This window comes from Procambarus clarkii, chromosome 41 (assembly GCF_040958095.1).
Source record: "Procambarus clarkii isolate CNS0578487 chromosome 41, FALCON_Pclarkii_2.0, whole genome shotgun sequence".
Lineage (NCBI taxonomy): Eukaryota > Metazoa > Arthropoda > Malacostraca > Decapoda > Cambaridae > Procambarus > Procambarus clarkii.
In genome coordinates this window covers 21,801,569-21,822,179 of record NC_091190.1, presented here as the reverse complement: position 1 = coordinate 21,822,179, position 20,611 = coordinate 21,801,569, and the positions used below count along the sequence as shown (strand labels likewise).

The 20,611-nt window shown below is 45.9% G+C and overlaps 2 protein-coding genes across 2 annotated transcripts; one reads left to right on the top strand and one right to left on the bottom strand.

The window, feature by feature from the left end:
• Positions 1 to 5,139: 5,139 nt before the first annotated feature.
• On the bottom strand, positions 5,140 to 7,695 carry LOC138373169 (uncharacterized). Its single transcript, XM_069339192.1, has 2 exons — positions 7,686 to 7,695; positions 5,140 to 6,344 (listed from the first exon to the last, which is right to left on the bottom strand). Exons 1-2 carry the CDS (start codon positions 7,693 to 7,695, stop codon positions 5,140 to 5,142), a joined length of 1,215 nt encoding a protein of 404 aa, XP_069195293.1.
• Positions 7,696 to 9,258: 1,563 nt separating this feature from the next.
• LOC138373168 (keratin, type I cytoskeletal 9-like) lies at positions 9,259 to 14,560 on the top strand. The gene is made up of 3 exons (XM_069339191.1): positions 9,259 to 9,329; positions 10,214 to 10,853; positions 14,408 to 14,560. Exons 1-3 carry the CDS (start codon positions 9,259 to 9,261, stop codon positions 14,558 to 14,560), a joined length of 864 nt encoding a protein of 287 aa, XP_069195292.1.
• The last annotated feature ends 6,051 nt before the right edge of the window (positions 14,561 to 20,611 follow it).

Genomic DNA, 20,611 nt, shown 5'->3' with positions numbered 1-20,611 from the left:
TACAGCGTTCACCGTAATGAAAACAGGGAGAGACTCTCAGACCAGCGATAGTGAGGTGGAGGTGATGGGTAAGGTGGGGAAATGGTGAGGAGGGGATTGGGGGAAGGGGGATGGGCGAGGTGGGGAAATTTGGCACAGGAGGGGAGGCCAGGTAAGGGAGGGGTGTGGACTGGGAAAGCGGTACAAAAGCGGTAACACGTGTGTTAACTCGCCTATCCGTACTCTTGTAGTTGTGCTTACGGGGGATCGAATTGGAGCTCCTGGGACCCATCTCTTTGCATTTTTTTGGCACTTTGATTCTACCTGCAGACATGCCCAAACTTGGGGGACTTTGCTGGTGTTGACTCTTCCCTTTCAGAGTACATAAATGTTCCAACCTTCTTAACAAACGTGATCCGAGTTAAGCTTTGCCCCTGTCTTTTAGTCTTACCCCTTTTTCTTATTCTCACCTTTCCTCTTATTCTTACCTTTCCTCTTATTTCTTACCTTCATCACCTTTTACCTTACCCTTCTATGAATGGGATGAATGTCGCTCATCCTATTCTAAGAATAAGATTAAAGGTAGTCTTACCTTTATCTTATTCTTACCTGCTCTTCGCCTCTGATCTCACTCTATTACCTCATTTATTTGCCTGTCCCTTCCTCTGTTTTATTACACGACTTGATAATGGTCCAAGATGGACCGAAATGTTGTAGTTTCTTCATTTTCTGATGGGTAGTTTCGTCATTATTGATTCCAGACTTTGTCTAAACCTAAGTTTAAATGAAGCTAATCATTACTATCTGTTCATCTAATTCAATATATTTGTTCACCACCGTACAGTGAAAAAACACTTCCCTACATTCCTCTAATTTTTAGAAACTTCCAGCTTCCACTTGTCTGCATCTGTTCTCTCTACCACTGAGTATCATGTATGCTTCGATCAGGTCTCCTTTTGCTTTTATTTCTCCTATAATATAAGGTATATCAGCATACCATGTCTCTTGAGTTTGGAACCAGCTCTCACGAATTTCTTTTACACCTTCCAGAGCGGGTACCATGCTGATCCTGCATTCTCTACGACTTCTCATACAAGTGCCTGAAGTAATTTTTTTATACACACAGAAATCACAATAGCGTTATACATCAAATGAACAAATCCACAAGGGCCGTGATGAGTGTTCGTCTGGGATCATCCCGGACCTAGGTTCGAACCTCATCACGGTCCTTGTGGATTTATTTTGTTATATTTCTCTGCGTATGTTGCTGATGTTATCCAGTTTACATTTGCCTTTGGGTGAGATAGTGTCTCGGCATTGAGTGTAATGACAACCACAAGGCCGTTATTCCTTCCCAAATACAGGAACTGCATCTCTTTCAAGCTGAGCAGTTCCTTGATCTCCTTTCCCCTTGTCCCTATCTCCAATACTTTGCGTTTTCAGGGGTTGAATTCGAGTTGCGAGTTCAAATAACATTAGAACTCGCACATTAACTTTTATCAGTAATCCTCAGCTTATAATCGTTCTCATTTATTTTCCTATTAACTACAGTCCTCAGTGACACGGGGACTACTACTCAGGGTGGCCATGAATGTACTATTGCAACTCCACGGGTTCCAGTGGTAAGTTTTGAGGAATTATACTACAGGGGGAAGTTTTAGAAGTACCTTCTCTTCAGAGGTGTGTGTGTGTGTGTGTGTGTGTGTGTGTGTGTGTGTGTGTGTGTGTGTGTGTGTTTACTAGTTGTGTTTACTAGTTGTGTTTTTGCGGGGGTTGAGCTTTGCTCTTTCGGCCCGCCTCTCAACTGTCAATCAACTGTTTACTAACTACTTTTTTTTTTCCCCACACCACACACACACCCCATGAAGCAGCCCGTGACAGCTGACTAACTCCCAGGTACCTATTTACTGCTAGGTAACAGGGGCACTTAGGGTGAAAGAAACTTTGCCCATTTGTTTCTGCCTCATGCGGGAATCGAACCCGCGCCACAGAATTACGAGTCCTGCGCGCTATCCACCAGGCTACGAGGCCCCCCATGTGTGTGTGTGTGTGTGTGTGTGTATGCGTGTGTCGCATGCTGTCGTTAATGTACGATTATCCTATACATCAATACATGTCAGCATATTCTCAGGAGATCCCGTGCGTCCGTGTCTGGCGCTAGTTTATACCTTGCAAGATGGGTGTACGCATGGGAATATTCTAAGTGGACTTTGCTCCCGTGTGCGTGCACTCACTGAGTAGTACACGCACACCAAGACATGCCTAGTGCGTTGACCTGTATGTCTGGCCTACACGCCTTTTCTGGGTGCTTGTGAGTAGTGGGAGACGACACAATGACCATGCTTTTCCCGACGCATGGTCACTGTGTCGTGAATTTTCACCATGAAACAGCGACGCATGGTCATTGTATCGTGAATTTTCACCATGAAACAGCGACGCATGGTCATTGTGTCGTGAATTTTTACCATGAAACACCGACGCACGGTCATTGTATCATGATTTTTTTTCAGTAAAACAGCAACACACAAGGTCGTAGCGTCGTGTCCTTAAATTTTATTCCTCCATAGGCAAGATAAACTATTGCTTCTAGTTTCCATTTATTTATTTCCCCCGTAGGTAAGTTCAGCAACCTCGCTATGGGTCGGCTTCCATCGCACGTCACCGAGAGCGAAGATTGTCTCCCGTCTCCTGATATTTTCCCAATGAGATTAAAGGGCCCCTTCCGTCATCCCTAAATTTAGTTACCTCGGAGAAGCACGGTTCCTGTTATCTTTAATGTTCAGTGATGTCATCAACTAGCTATATTCTTCAGCTTTCCTCATACGGTCCGTTTTCCATGATTATTTATTTAAATCCCATTTTCAATGATTTGATTGTTGCCGCCGGAGGCGGCTAGTTTATTGTGCACCCCATACCCATCCTGCGAGCGGTAGCGCAAAAAGCATTACAGAGGGCATAAAAGGTCTTTAATGATTGCACATTTGATCCCATCTTCATATTTATTTCCATTTTCAAAGACTGAATATTTCTAGTTAAATGATTGCATATTAAACACAAGAATGAAACTGCAGAAGACCAATTAGGACGATTCAGTATCTCCTATTTATTTCCACCCATGTTGAACCAGTCATTAACTGTCACTATGAAATGAAACGCAGAAGGCCTATACATAAGAAGCAAGGAAAAAAGCATAATGCTCACATCTGTATTTACCCAAGTCTTTTTCTAATGTTGAATAAATATCCTATTGGTATCCCCTTAGTCATCCACTTCAGGCATATCACATATAAGTAACTGCGGAAGACCCCATTAATACCCCCTTTCACACCCATCCATTCGTTCTTTGCCTTACTATCTGGTCCAATTCTTTTTACCATACAGACGTGAATGCTAAAAGGCACTACAGCACTTTTCAAAGTGTTGTACGCCTTCCTGGGTACCTGTAGGCCGTTCTGGGGTGCTTGTAGGCCTTTCTGGGTGCCTGTAGGCCTTCCTGGGTGCCTATAGGCCATCCTGGGTGCCTGTAGGCCTTTTTGGGTGCCTGTAGGCCTTTCTGGGTGCCTGTAGGCCTTCCTGGGTGCCTATAGGCCATCCTGGGTGCCTGTAGGCCTTTCTGGGTGCCTGTAGGCCTTTCTGGGTGCCTGTAGGCCTTTCTGGGTGCCTGTAGGCCTTTCTGGGTGCCTGTAGGCCTTTCTGGGTGCCTGTGGGCCTTTCTGGGTGCCTGTGGGCCTTTCTGGGTGCCTGTGGGCCTTTCTGGGTGCCTGTAGGCCTTTCTAGGTGCCTGTAGGCCTTTCTGGGTGCCTGTAGGCCTTTCTGGGTGCCTGTAGGCCTTTCTGGGTGCCTGTAGGCCTTTCTGGGTGCCTGTAGGCCTTTCTGGGTGCCTGTAGGCCTTTCTGGGTGCCTGTAGGCCTTTCTGGGTGCCTGTAGGCCTTCCTGGGTGCCTGTAGGCCTTTCCGAGTGCTTGCATGATCTGTAAGTAAGCTCAAGCGTGCGAGGTGCGGGCACGCGGGCGCTCGTTCGATACAAATGAGCAAATACAGCAGGTTCCCGAGGCCCTTCATGCATGCAATTACTCGCAAGCCTCCGAACAGCGGCAGTGTGGTGCGTGTATGTGACTCCCACTGTCAGGTGTAGTGTCGCGTGTAGTGTCAGGTGTAGAATAAAGATTGATGATGAGTACAACTCTCCCAAGCACATAGAGTAAGCCAGCTGTAGTGGGGGGAGTGTAGCTACGATGGGTGTATTCTTCAGTACTGGCTTGTGTACATACTTCAAGAGCAATGTCAGGTGTATATTTCAAAATCCCAGGCACATGTATACTTACGAAGCACAGGCGGGTGTATAATGCACAAGCCCAGACGAGTGTATTGTTCACAAGCTCAGGCTGGTGTACACTACAGTGGGCTGTTGTACCGTAATCCCAGGACAGGGAGTGTAGCGATTCCATGTACCTCATTAATCCTAAACCTCAGCGCCTGCTGTTCCGGAGCAGCAGTAGAGGCAGCAGAACAGCAGTAACATGAGTGGTTGCAAAGGGTATAGCGTCAGCAGCAGCTGTAGCAACAGCACTGTGTAAACAACAGCAGTAAGAGAGAGAGAGAGAGAGAGAGAGAGAGAGAGAGAGAGAGAGAGAGAGCAGATTTAGCTGTACAACAGGAAAACTGAACAGGGTGTTGGTCTCATACCAGCAGCAGCAGTTTCTCGAGATGAAGAAGTTAAGCTTGTCATTCTGCAACCATCAGCACACAGCAGCAGCAGCAGTACACTCAGCAGCAGCAGCAGTACAGCAGCAGCAGCAGCAGTACACTCAGCAGCAGCAGCAGTACACTCAGCAGCAGCAGCAGCAGTACACTCAGCAGCAGCAGCAGCAGTACACTCAGCAGCAGCAGCAGCAGTACACTCAGCAGCAGCAGCAGCAGTACACTCAGCAGCAGCAGCAGTACACTCAGCAGCAGCAGCAGTACACTCAGCAGCAGCAGCGGTGGCCAGCTCTGGTGTACTGGCGAGCTGCACACTTCAACACAGGGACACGACTAAGTGTTGCAATATGCTGCAGACGGTCGCCTCTATGCCAGCCTAATAGCCAAGGATTTAATTCAGGTGCTCCTGTGTACGTTATACCCATGTCTAGTAGGGAGAACCCAGTCTGCACTAGCAGGGCTAGCAACTGGCTGCTAGAACTGGTAGCTCCGACTGGAAGTAGAACTGGTAGCTGGGACTGGAAGTAGAACTGGTAGCTGGGACTGGAAGTAGAACTGGTAGCTGGGACTGGAAGGAGGAACTGGTAGCTGGGACTGGAAGGAGGAACTGGTAGCTGGGACTGGAAGTAGAACTGGTAGCTGGGACTGGAAGTAGAACTGGTAGCTGGGACTGGAAGGAGGAACTGGTAGCTGGAACTGGAAGTAGAACTGGTAGCTGGGACTGGAAGTAGAACTGGTAGCTGGGACTGGAAGTAGAACTGGTAGCTGGGACTGGAAGTAGAACTGGTAGCTGGGACTGGAAGTAGAACTGGTAGCTGGGACTGGAAGTAGAACTGGTAGCTGGGACTGGAAGTAGAACTGGTAGCTGGGACTGGAAGGAGGAACTAGTAGCTGGAACTGGAAGTAGAACTGGTAGCTGGGACTGGAAGTAGAACTGGTAGCTGGGACTGGAAGTAGAACTGGTAGCTGGGACTGGAAGTAGAACTGGTAGCTGGGACTGGAAGTAGAACTGGTAGCTGGGACTGGAAGTAGAACTGGTAGCTGGGACTGGAAGTAGAACTGGTAGCTGGGACTGGAAGTAGAACTGGTAGCTGGGACTGGAAGTAGAACTGGTAGCTGGGACTGGAAGTAGAACTGGTAGCTGGGACTGGAAGTAGAACTGGTAGCTGGGACTGGAAGGAGGAACTGGTAGCTGGGACTGGAAGGAGGAACTGGTAGCTGGGACTGGAAGGAGGAACTGGTAGCTGGGACTGGAAGTAGAACTGGTAGCTGGGACTGGAAGTAGAACTGGTAGCTGGGACTGGAAGTAGAACTGGTAGCTGGGACTGGAAGTAGAACTGGTAGCTGGGACTGGAAGGAGGAACTGGTAGCTGGAACTGGAAGTAGAACTGGTAGCTGTTACTGGAAGTAGAACTGGTAGCTGGGACTGGAAGTAGAACTGGTAGCTGGGACTGGAAGTAGAACTGGTAGCTGGGACTGGAAGTAGAACTGGTAGCTGGGACTGGAAGGAGGAACTGGTAGCTGGGACTGGAAGTAGAACTGGTAGCTGGAACTGGAAGTAGAACTGGTAGCTGGGACTGGAAGTAGAACTGGTAGCTGGGACTGGAAGTAGAACTGGTAGCTGGGACTGGAAGTAGAACTGGTAGCTGGGACTGGAAGGAGGAACTGGTAGATAGAACCAGACGGTACTGGAGACTCTGTAAAGGCTGACATTAAATAACGAGGGTTGTTTTGAAGGGAAGTGACGCCAGGTTAGCTATCCTCGGCTCTTTGGAATACATTTCCAGCATACTTCCTCCTTTTTTTTGTAAAGAATGCCCATAATATGTTAAACAAGTAAACATCTAAGACCCAGCTTTCTTTGGACTCTTAAACACACCCTCCACTCCGACACTAAGACGAATCAGCGAGGGATATGATGATAACGTGTAAGATACTAAGGGGAATTGAGAGAGTAGATAGAGGGGGCAAATGTTCAAGATGAGAAACGTTAAGACATTAAAGGCATCTCGAGACACCAGGAAAAACCAACTTGTTCTCCTACGAAGAATGTCTCTTTTTTTTTCGCTCGTATGCGTCACATAAGGCCAAAAATGGTCGTACTAGAAAATGGAAGCGGCTCGCGAAAGTGACGTACTGTCCCGTTTTCTGTTTTGGGTCCTCTGGTAGGTTAGGGTCAGGACACTCTAAAATTGACCGTTTTGTTGACGTTGGGAAATCTTAGGAGGACAGACTGGAAAAAAACTCCATCAGCGTCATAGTCGTAATGGCTTCAAGAAGAGATAGTTCAGGCAAATCCAATAAACAGCTTTACAAAGATTAGAACGAGGAACAGTTGAAATAAAAGTCATTGCTCAACCCTGTAAACAATACTTCTTGAGTACACCACCCCCCCACCCCCACCCACACACACACACACACACACACACACACACACACACACACACACACTAACCAACCAACCAAAAAATCCCCCTCCCCCCCCCACACAAGATCATTTTCCACATGTGAGCAGCAGAGGACACACTTGTGATGGGTGGGGGGGGGGGGGCACATTAGTCTTTATCTTCCCCATAACAGCTGGAGGAACGGTGATGAGGGATGGTTGTAGTGGGTGTGAGTTCCTGGTTGTGGTGGAGAATGGTGGTTGTGATGGGGGATGGTGGGTGTCGGGGGTAGGGGATAATCTCATGACAATCTGACGGCTTGAAGGCGTAGTCCCACTTCTATACTTCCCTTCACCTATGCATCTCCATCCTCTTTACTCTAAAAAAAAGGGGAGTAACCATTGACTATGCCCAGTGCATATTCTAAAGTGCCTATGAAAACTAAGATTTTACTCCCCCATTGAAATTAAGGACTGTACTATCCTCCCCTCTCCTGGAGATAATATTCGAGCCCACGGTACTATGAGACTATTGTCTGACCAGCCCATTAATATCCCTCTATTATATATCTATATATAGCAGCTATATACCCTCTGCTATCCCCATTTATATAACATACCTGCCGGCATTTTGTCTTAAACCTCCGGACACGGGAACTCATAGGACCCACACCAGCTAAGCTCTCTTAAATTCCGACCCATTTAAGTGGCATGGTGTATATGCAAAGTTCTCTGAGAGAACTATTCTCGGCAGGTTGAGGGCTTAAATTTTCGAAATCAGCTAAAAGCTAACCTCTATGGTGCCCAACTACTTGGACTGGTCGGCACAGCCGAGGCCTCGCTTCTTGCAGGCCGGCGTTCAATCCCCGATGGTTCAAGTGGTTGGGCACCTCATATCCCTTGTAAGTAATAGTCATATTAGCTTTGCGCTTTCTCCTCATAATTACCTTACCTAACGTGTATGCCTTTCTTCCCCAGAGAAAGACTTGGTATACCTCAGAATAAACTTGGTATACCTTATTATGGAGGTATACTTCAGAATGAACTTGGTATACCTCCGAATAAACTTGGTATACCTCAGAATAAACTTGGTATACCTCAGAATGGAGTCTCTACACTCACATTTTCTTTGTCAACGTTTTCATGCATAAATGTTGGCATTTCCATGTCTACAAAGCAAGGTCGTACTTGTGTACCTTGTGCTATTTCTGGGAATTAATGTCCCCGACCAGACCTCAGTGGGATTGGGATTGTGGGATTCCAATCCCACTGTGGGATTAGTACCGCGGCGCAGCAGCTGTAGCGTCGAACCCTGCGTGTGTTGTGAGGTGTTGTGCAGACTTGTGACAACCCTGCAGGTATTGACGAGGTCTGCATAAAAATGATTGATTGCAGCAGAGACGAGAGGAGAGAATGGAATGGGTTTCAAACGGCAGAAAGCATGGGAAAATATTACTGTATCAGATGACTGGGGGTACAAAAAACAACTGTAATTGTACATTTGTTCAATAATAAATGGTGAAAGCATTACGTGTGAGAATAATGGCATAAGTCTACGTAATGAAGCAGGCAAAGCGTATTGCACAAGCGTCATTGCATGAGCAACTAATCAGTGATCAACAAGGTGTGTTCTGCGATGATTGAATGGATGAAATATTTTCTCTGCTAGCTAGTGATAAATGTAGAAAAAAATAAATGAATAATGGCACTTAGCAATTGGAGAAATCACATAAGGAATTGTCGAAATATTAAATACTGTGCTTTAACTCAGTGGTTGGAACACATGTGGGATATGAGTGATTGATGTGAGATTGATGAGGGTACATGGCACTGTTCCTATATGTCCTCATGATTGATGTGGGAGCATGACACTGTTCCTATATGTCCTCATGATTGATGTGGGAGCATGACACTGTTCCTATATGTCCTCATGATTGATGTGGGAGCATGGCACTGTTCTTATATGTCCTCATGATTGATGTGGGAGCATGACACTGTTCCTATATATCCTCATGATTGATGTGGGAGCATGGCACTGTTCTTATATGTCCTCATGATTGATGTGGGAGCATGGCACTGTTCCTATATGTCCTCATGATTGATGTGGGAGCATGACACTGTTCCTATATGTCCTCATGATTGATGTGGGAGCATGGCACTGTTCCTATATGTCCTCATGATTGATGTGGGAGCATGGCACTGTTCCTGTATGTCCTCATGATTGCTTTCGTGTCTATGCAGGTAGGCCTAAGAAGAACGTCAAGGTAAGAACACTAAGATAAGAATATGCCACTTGTGTGAGATAACAATAAAGAACACATATGGTGATGTATGCGGGATGACAAGTGTCTAGTAGCGAATGACAGATATATATGTACAATAATTGATAATTTATGTGAGAGAAGATTATTGACGTTAATGTTAAATGTTAACCTTACTATGGTACCACTCGTGAATGTATAATTTAAATGTATTATGTTAACTACATTCATTATATTATCATTGTTAATATGATGATTGATGTCGTTCAGAGCGGGATTCCCTGACAGCTGAATCATCATTTATGTCCCAAAATATATATATACTAAAAAAAATTATTTTCATTGTATTTTTATAAATGGCATAATTATTATGTGTAATTAAACTGCTATGCTGACCATGCCGTTGTTCTGTTAAGCCCCCGCCTCCCGTTGATTTTAAACGGTAATGGAGTTAATTAGGAGGAGGACGAGTCGGTGTGTAATGCAGCCTACCAATCAAAGCCTAATCAGTATACCGAGAGTTTGATTACGCATGTGTACAATTATATATACATATACACTTATATATGCATATATATATACATTTATATTCACATTAGACTGCCGTTCGCCTAATTGTCTCTTTGACGGACAATATGAGACTGACAGGATGAATATACACTGAGAGATGTATACAGGATGTATATACCTAATTCTTCGGTGTTCACGTGGAGTTCACTTCAATTTTGAACATAGTCCAGGGCTAAGGTAAACTCAAGAATCAAGTGTACTTGCTCGTTGGACAGTAAACTATTGTCACCGCCTTAATGATCCAGCTACAGTTGATAGGCTTGATGCCCAACACCTTAAGTTAACCTAACTTAATCGGAAGGCCTGTGACGACGCAGTGGCGTCACCCACGGAGTGAGCAGTGGCGTCACCCACGGAGTGAGCAGTGGCGTCACCCACGCTGTGAGCAGTGGCGTCACCCACGCTGTGAGCAGTGGCGTCACCCACGCTGTGAGCAGTGGCGTCACCCACGCTGTGAGCAGTGGCGTCACCCACGCTGTGAGCAGTGGCGTCACCCACGCTGTGAGCAGTGGCGTCACCCACGCTGTGAGCAGTGGCGTCACCCACGCTGTGAGCAGTGGCGTCACCCACGCTGTGAGCAGTGGCGTCACCCACGCTGTGAGCAGTGGCGTCACCCACGCTGTGAGCAGTGGCGTCACCCACGCTGTGAGCAGTGGCGTCACCCACGCTGTGAGCAGTGGCGTCACCCACGCTGTGAGCAGTGGCGTCACCCACGCTGTGAGCAGTGGCGTCACCCACGCTGTGAGCAGTGGCGTCACCCACGCTGTGAGCAGTGGCGACACCCACGCTGTGAGCAGTGGCGTCACCCACGCTGTGAGCAGTGGCGTCACCCACGCTGTGAGCAGTGGCGTCACCCACGTTGTGAGCAGTGGCGTCACCCACGCTGTGAGCAGTGGCGTCACCCACGCTGTGAGCAGTGGCGTCACCCACGTTGTGAGCAGTGGCGTCACCCACGCTGTGAGCAGTGGCGTCACCCACGTTGTGACATACAGTACAGTATATAAAACACCAGTGAGATCGGTAGGACATGGGAGACTGTAGCGTGGGTGGTGGACATGGGGGGGAAGGGGTGAAGGGTCAATACATGGGAGATGAAGGTCACGGGAGGGGAGGTAGAGGGGAAGGGGGGGGGGGTGCACCAGAACAGGTTTCAGTTACGTTCTCAATTGCCTCTTCACGGGCCGAGCTCTGACCGAGAACACAAGCCACTGCTTGTGGCTCTGATGGTGGGAGGGAGGGAGAGAGGGGGAGGGATAGCTGGGTGTGGTTTACATGGGTGGGCTGGGTATGTGGGAGAGAGAGGGGGGGAGAGAGAGAGAGAGGGGGGGGGGATTGGCTGATTCCTGCAGCTTCTACAAGTCTTGCTGCAATATCCTACAGTCTTTATATAACTTTGCATGTCATGGTTATCTCGACCAGACCACACACTAGAAAGTGAAGGGACGGCGACGTTTCGCTCCGTCCTGGACCATTCTCAAGTCGATAACCTAAGGTAAGATGGTAATCTTACCTTAGTGGGTTATCTTGCCGTGGTTCCGAGGATCAACAGCCACCCTGGCACCACGTCCGCCCTTTCCCCCCGTCATCTCTCTCCTTCCTGTCGTAGATCTCCATAAAGTTTGTCAGACATGACTTTCTGCTCCTAAAACCATCTGATCCTTCCGATATAAAGTCTGCACTTAGCAGGTGTTTCAATACTCTCTCTCTTCGGGTATTTCTCCAGTGCGTTGTACGAATGCATGAACAAATCCACAAGGGCCGTGATGAGGGTTCGAACCTACGTTCGAGAGGATCCCAGACGCCGCCTTAATCGACTGAACTTCGACATGGTTTGTCGGACGTAGATTCGAACCCTCGTGGATTTGTTCATTTGATCCATCACGCTATTGTGATTCATGTGTGTACGGAATGCCTGTTAGCGAGACTGGTTCTATAATTCCGGGTTTCCTAATTGTCCCATCTCTGTCTGGTTCTTCATGTGCCTTTTCTAAGATTCCTAGAGTTCTCAGCCTCTAACGTTCTATTGAAGATCCTAGTTAGCGGATGACAAACGTTCCCTAGGTTAGCTTGGCATTTTAAAAGCACCGAATCACCTTCTGTGGTTGAGTGTTCAATAAACCCTTGAACTATATGTTTAACACTTCTCTAACCCTGTCCATGGAGGACAGAAGAAAATGTATATATGCTGGTTAGCATTGTAAATGTGTGGCCACGTCTGTGGTAGAAAATAATAAAATAAAATAAAAAAAAATGTTCCCTAAAGGCTCCCTGCAACAGCCATGGTGATATCTGGTCTGGTCCGACTGCCTTCGTTACATCTAGGTCCCTCAAGTGTTTACTTCCTCTTGAGTAACTAAGATGATATCTAGTGTTGTGACTGTCATCTTAGCCTCGGTCTTCACTTTGGTTAAGGCACCTGCGTGGCACCCCTTATTGACGAGCTAAACAAAGGGTGTGTGATGACGTGATGGTGAAATGGGTATGGTAGACGAAGGGGGTATAAGGGTGGAGGAAGGGAATATAAGGGGTGGACGAAGGGGGCATAAGGGTGGAGGAAGGGGGTATAAGGGTGGATGAAGGGGGTATAAGGGTGGATGAGGGGGGTATAAGGGTGGATGAGGGGGGTATAAGGGTGGATGAAGGGGGTATAAGGGTGGAGGAAGGGGGTATAAGGGTGGAGGAAGGGGGTATAAGGGGTGGACGAAGGGAATATAAGGGGTGGACGAAGGGGGTATATGGGGTGGACGAAGGGGGTATAAGGGGTGGACGAAGGGGGTATAAGGGGTGGACGAAGGGGGTATAAGGGGTGGACGAAGGGGGTATAAGGGGTGGACGAAGGGTGATGGCATATAAGGGAAGGGTGAGTATGGTTTCCTATAGTCGAGGACATTAAGCCTTTTTTTTTTTAGACTTACTGAGGGCTCACCTAAGTCAGCAACTGACCTTTTCCGGGATGCAACTCCCAACAGTTGCTTAACTCGCCGTTAGCTATATACTCCTAGGTGAACAGAGTTATCAGGTGTAATCTAACATGTACTGTGCGTTATAAATTTGATGAGGTTTCGCTTATTTGTTCACGGCACCACAACATAATGTAACATACTATGTAACTACTTACCTACTACTAATGTATACTACTGTATACTGTGTATACTGTGTATGTATACTACATAATGTAACTACTTACAACATAATGTCAACACAGAAATCCGATAACAAAAATGACTTTTTTTTTCTCAAAATGGCCACAAGGAAGATACACTGATTAACTCTGATAAAAAAAAGCTTCCTTTTATACAAATCCACAAGGGCCGTGACGAGGATTCGAACCTGCGTCCGGGAGCATCCCAGACGCCCGGACGAATCCTCGTCACGGCCCTTGTGGATTTGTTCATTTGAATTATCACGTTAGGGTGATTTCTGTGTGCAAATCTTCCTTTTGTAGTACTATCGCTTGGAAATCGGGTCAGAAAAATCTAGAAAGCAAAATTCTAAGATATCCTGCGCCATGGATGCCTAATATAGCACTTTTTGAAATAAATAGTAATAAAAAAATGTTGAAAAAATTCTGAAAAAAACATGTTTTATAGACACTTACCATTTGCCAGAAAAAAAACACGCCAAATGAAAATCCCAAACGCGTGAAGAAAGCGTTCACACATCACCATGGCGACCCCCGCAGGACATACCTGAAAGGAAAACAGATTGATTAGAACAGATGAACAAGATCACCGGAGTAGTTCCTAGTGCCTACCTGGCCCGTCCGTTCCTCGGACGGTCCAGCATACACACCACATCCTCAAGCCTGCACACCACATCCTCAAGCCTGCACACCACATCCTCAAGCCTGCACACCACATCCTCAAGCCTGCACACCACATCCTCAAGCCTGCACACCACATCCTCAAGCCTGCACACCACATCCTCAAACATGCACACCACATCCTCAAGCATACACACCACATCCTCAAACATGCACAGCACATCCTCAGCCTTTGACACCAATGGGAAGCAACCCGGTGTACACTAACCTAACTCCCATACACACCAGGATCAGCAGAGGGCTGCTGGACTCTTTCAAACAATGGCATCTCAAAACTTAATAATAGAATTTCGGGCACCAAACAAGATAGAAAGTCATCAATGCATCAAGGTACTTAATTTTACACGAACTGGAAGATTCAATAATTGGCTTACCACGTCTTAATGAGTCTCAAGAACTTGTCTTAGGCAGTAACAAATATCTTTAACAACTTGAGTGCTGAAATAATCGCAGGAAGACCAGCGTTCAACTTCATTATACAACTTTAAAATACAATTAAGTTCAACCAGGCCACTTGGTAAACACAGGCAGGTGTACAAGGCATTATATCCTACAAGAAATACCGTACCAAACGGGTAGTAGTGAGCCTGCGAGCCACTCCAAGCCTATTGGAGTTTGAACCAACAGGCTTGGTCCAACGGGGGCCTGTTAGACCGAGTTACTGAAAGTTATTTTAACCGATTGTTAGGCATCATCATCAGCATCATTATCATCTCTCACCATTATCCTACCATCACCATTTCTAACGGTGCGATTATCCTCACCATCATCATTATTTGACAGTCTCCCACTGATCAGAATCCCCCTGAAAAGCTTACTCGCTGAACAAGAAGCTTACTAATCATCCCAATCGGGCAACATCCTCGCTGAACAACATCCCTAATGACAATTATACCCCTGCACAGCATTCCATGACCATCACGAACAGCATCGTTCCTAGAACAGCAAACCCCTCCACAGCATCCTCTGTCAATCGGCTCAGTTGCTGCCCCCACACACCAGCCATCACAAGAGACAACTTTCGCATCAGCCACCCAGCTCACTGGTTCACAAGTCGAAAATGGGATTTTTTTTCACTCTTGGTTGCTAAGGATATCTAAGACGCCTTAGGTATCACGGCTAAGGAAGGGGAGGATAGCAGGATGAGGCCACTACCAGGATACATTTTAATGGAGTTTCAGATACAAATGTAACTGTTTAGGATGAGCTGACGTACTGATGACGTCAGTACTCACTCACTGATGACGTACTGTAAAAGACGCAAGCATGGCGACTAACGATGTACATCAACGCACGTCAGACGTTGCCTGGCCGGCTATAGTAACAACGCTCAGCGGGATATGGGTGAATTGCCTCAGGACACACGACGTATAGTGAGTGAACGGTATACGACGCACAAGGGTTGGGGGAACGACGCGTAATGGACGAAGAACGACGCATAAAGAACTAGGAACGACGCATAATGGACGAGGGACGACGCATAATGGACGAGGAACGACGCATAAAGAACGAGGAACGACGCATAATGGACGAGGGACGACGCATAATGGACGAGGAACGACGCATAAAGGACGAGGAACGACGCATAATGGACGAGGAACGACGCGTAAGGGACGAGGAACGACGCGTAAGGAACGAGGAACGACGCACAATGTACGAAGAACGACGCACAATGGACGAAGAACGACGCACAATGGACGAGGAATGACGCATAAGGGCACGAAGAACGACGCGTAAGGGACAATGAACGACGCACAAGTGTCGAGGAACGACGCACAAGTGTCGAGGAACGACGCACAAGTGTCGAGGAACGACGCACAAGTGTCGAGGAACGACGCACAAATGTCGAGGAACGACGCACAAGTGTCGAGGAACGACGCACAAGTGTCGAGGAACGACGCACAAGTGTCGAGGAACGACGCACAAGTGTCGAGGAACGACGCACAAGGGACCAAAACCGACAGGTAAACGAAGGACGAGAAATCAAGGCACAGCACCCAATTATTTACGTTTATTCCTTGCTATAAATTTTACATACGATTGGGAGAGAGAGAGAGAGAGAGAGAGAGAGAGAGAGAGATAAAGAGAGAGAGAGAGATAAAGAGAGAGAGATAACTCAGTCTAGAACATTTCGAAATACCTCAATATAAAAAAATAAGGAACGGAAAATAAATTAAAATCGGGGAAATGGATAAAAATATATTTCAATCCGAGAGTCGGTCATGTGGAAACGCAATATGTCAGAGTTCGATGTGCTTGTGAGCTTCTGTCTTATGTTCCGAGGAATGCCATAACGATCAGGGGGGGGGGGAGAGCAGCATCCTTGGGGGAGGGGGGGAGGGGAAGTGTGAGGGAGGGGGGGGGTTAAAAAGGGGAGGGGGGTAAGATGGAATAGGAATAGGGAAGGAATGGGAGAAGCCGGGTATAGCCGTGGAAGAGGAAATTCACTATTTTTTATGTAGAGAATAAGTCCCAATATCGTGGCCGATAACGAGGAGGGGAGAGGTTCGATGGGGAGTCGTGTAGTAACCATATCATCACTGCAACCACGTCATTGGCGCGGCCTGAAGGCTGAGTGGACAGCGCTCGGGATTCGAAGTCCTAATGTTCCGGGTTCGATCCCCGGCGGAGGCGAAAACAAATGGGGCAGAGTTTCTTTCACCTCGATGCCCTCTGTTCACCTAGCAGTAAATAGGTACCTGTGAGTTAGGTGCTATGGGCTGCTTCCTGTGTGTGTGTGTGTGTGTGTGGGAGGGGGGGGGGGGAAGTTGACAGTTGAGAGGCGAGACCAAAGAGCCAGAGCTCAACCCCCGCAAGCACAACTAGGTGAATACATATATAGAAGAAATAGAGACATATAGAGGAAAAAAATGGTTAGAAAGGCGGGGTAAAAGAGCTAATAGCTCGATTCTGCAGACACAAATAACAAATACAAATACTAAATACACACACACACACACACACACACACACACACACACACACACACACACACACACACACACACACACACACACACACCAGGATGCAGCCCGTAGGATGTATGAAGAGGTGCACAAGGGAATGAGTGTGTAAGTGAAGGGGGATAATAAACTAGAAGTTTAAGGTATTCAGTTTTGGACACATTTTAATTTGGAAAGACAACAGGTACACAACAGGTATGAAACAGGTTCAGGATGACGTTGTTGGCGGGTGGAACAACCTGCTAAGCACCGCCACTAGGGAGAATACTTTTCTGAGTCTCAGGAATATTATATATATATATATATATATATATATATATATATATATATATATATATATATATATATATATATATATATATATATATATATATATGTCGTACCTAGTAGCCAGAACGAACTTGTCAGCCTACTATGCAAGACCAAATTTGCCTAATAAGCCAAGTTTTCCTGAATTAATATATTTTCTCAAATTTTTTTCTTATGAAAAGATAAAGCTACCCATTTCATTATGTATGAGGTCAATATTTTTTTATTGTAGTTATAAATAACGTAGATATATGACCGAACCTAACCAACCCTACCTAACCTAACCTATCTTTATAGGTTAGGTTAGGTTAGGTAGCCGAAAAAGTTAGGTTAGGTTAGGTTAGGTAGGTTAGGTCGTCGAAAAACAATTAATTCATGAAAACTTGGCTTATTAGGCAAATCGGGCCTTGCATAGTAGGCTGAGAAGTGCGTTCTGGCTACTAGGTACGACATTATATATATATATATATATATATATATATATATATATATATATATATATATATATATATATATATATATATATATATATTTTGCAGGTATGCTGTGTGTGTGTATGGTCTATTACCATGAATACCTATGTATACGTATCTACCCCACCTATCAACCCTGCTATGTATGTTGTGTGTGTTGATTATGTATATCCAGTTCATCTCTGCATCCCTTGACGTAATGTATACTTCACTGAATCCTTGAACTCCATGCCGGCGCCACACATTCCAGAACTGGTCTGATGTATGTGGTGCACGTGGTCCCGAACGACTCCTTGTTCAGCATTCTGAAGGCGGGCGTTATGTTAGCCCAGCCGTTCATAAATAGTTCATATCCGGTTGGTTTGAACTTCAGGAGATATGTCCAGTGTGCTGCATATCCCTAGGAGTTGGTGATGGTGGGAGGGTGTGTGTGTGTGTGTGTGTGTGTGTGTGTGTGTGTGTGTGTGTGTGTGTGTGGGTGTGGGTGGGTGTGTGTGTGTGTGTGTGTGTGTGTGTGTGTGTGTGTGTGTGTGTGTGGGTGTGTGTGTGTGTGTGTGTGTGGGGAGGGAGAGTGCGCGGTCAAGAGGACTATGAGAGGTGGAGAAATTGCCAAGGCTGGTGGCACTGGCTGGCATGGTCAGACATGCAATCCACATATCAGTGTCATAATAGGTGGCCCGGGCAATACTCCCACACTACTCGCTCATGGTTCACTCCCCCCACACTACACCCACACACACACACACACATGCATGCATACTTTCTCCTCATCCAAACTACACCATTTCAATGTACACACAAAAGCGCAGGCGAACACATACACTACACACTACACACTGCACGCGCACACACTACACACACACACACACACACACACACACACACACACACACACACACACACACACACACACACACACACACACACACACCAGATAATGAGAAGACTTCAGAGCGGATAAGGAGGTGGTGTGGCACTGCTGGTAAAAGAGGAACTGGATCCTTAACGGAGTTTGTTTGGTCGTGGCGAACAACTACATGGGCTGCATTGTGGGAATAATTTCCTTGGATGGTGACAAGAGTCAGACAAAGAGATAGGCTGTGAGGCATTGCAAGCGGATTTGGACACATTCGAGAAGTTGTCTAAAAATGGCTGCTAGAATTTAACCCAACCACATGCAAACCTATGACGACTAGAACCGGAGTGCGAAGACCAGTAGAGCAGAATAGGATGAAGGGAAGACAGATTCTTCAGTCAAAAAAGGGAGAAAGACCAGAGAGTGGACATAACCCCAAATTTGATGCCAGAATAACATGGGCTGCATATACGGCATACTGGCCAACGTACGTGTATCCTTCAGAAACTTGAACAAATGGACTTTCCGGCCCTATATACACCGAAGGTGAAATCCATTCGTGAATATGCTTCCTCAGCACGAAACCCTTACCTGACAAAGGGCAACGTCCAAAGATAAGCAATTAGATTCGTTCCTGAGCTGAAGGGATTGAGCTATGGGGGAACGACTGAGGAAACTGTACCTAACCGTATTGGAGGAAAGGAGAAATAGTGGGAAATGTGATAACAACATATAAATATCTAAGGGAAATAGATACAGTAGACAAAGCAACATTGTTTAAAGGTAGAAACAGCAGAACGACTGGTCGTAGATGGGAATTAGAAACGCAAAAGTGTCTTACGGACGTCAAAAAGAACTTTTACAGTGTCAGAGCTGTCAATATGTGGAAAAGGTTAGACGCAGAAGCTGTTGAAGCTCATACGATTCAGAGTGTTTAATGTAAATATGATAAAAGTCTAAGAAATGTGTTATTGCATTAATCTAAGGACGTTCGGAGGGCGGGGCTAGGAGCCCAGCTCGATCCTACAAGCACACCTAGGCAAGTACATCTAGGTGAGAACACACACACACACACACCAAACGCGTTGTGCGCAGTGTTGCCAGCTGTGGTGCAACAAAAACACTCCCACTGCAGCTCAAATGTCAAGATTTCCGCTCTGGGTTCTTAGGCTTTCTATTTGACCTTAGTCACCATCACCCTGACCTTGGTCACCATCATCTAGAGAAGGGTAAACAATAAAAATCTCTGCTTGATCACCATCCACTGAGCTTCTCCTGCTTGTGCTCTAGGCAACACAGATTTAAAAGTTGAGCAGCCCAAATAATTTACATGTATTATTGAGGAGATTTGGTCACTAAAAGCTCTGTGCACGTTCTCCAGGCCAGCAATTTCTCCAGCTTTGAATGGCGTTGTTAGTGTGCAACACTATTCCACCCTAGAGAGCACTAGGGTTTTTTTGAAAAGTATCATCACTGGTATGGCATCGCTTGCTTGAAAGGTTCTTGTTATCCAACCTCTCATTTTATTCTTACAGTTGTGACGGCTACTTTATTGTGTTCTTTGAAGGTAAGGTCTTCCGACATGATTACTCCCAGATCTTGTATATTGCTTTTCCGTTCTAATGTGTGTTTTGATTGCTTTTTATATGTAGTTTTCGTTTTTACATTTACCTTTTTTCCATGTGGCCCATTGAAAGACCTGATTTACATCAATTTGGAGATTTGTTGTATCCATTATATTGTCTACGTTCATACAAATCCTAGTGTCATCTGCAATGGATGATAAGGTACTATAGTTTAACCTTGTCTGTGTCCGATATGGGGATGAGGAAAGTACTGGAATACCCTGGGGATTGAACTTTGTACGCTGGATAATCCGAGATCGCATTTTGTGTGCAATAACACTTGTCGAAAGCTTTCGCGAAATCTATGTATATGACAACTGCATTTTGCTTGTCTTCCATGGCAGGTAAGGCAATGTCATAGTGGTCTATTAATTGTAAGAGGCAGGAGCGCCCTGTTCTGAACCCATGTTATCTAGGGTTCAACCCGTTCTCGCAAATTCGTAAAGTCAATATTGACTTATTAACTACGTGCATAGGTGATATACTAAACATAATAGATACCCTTAAAAAGATTCATACAAAACACCGACCTTACCTAACCTTGTTAGTATCTTAAGATAAGCATCTTATTGCTTCGTAATTACAATTATTACTTAACCTATACCTATTATAGGTTAGGTAATAATTGTAATTACGAAGCAATAAGATGCTTATCTTAAGATACTAA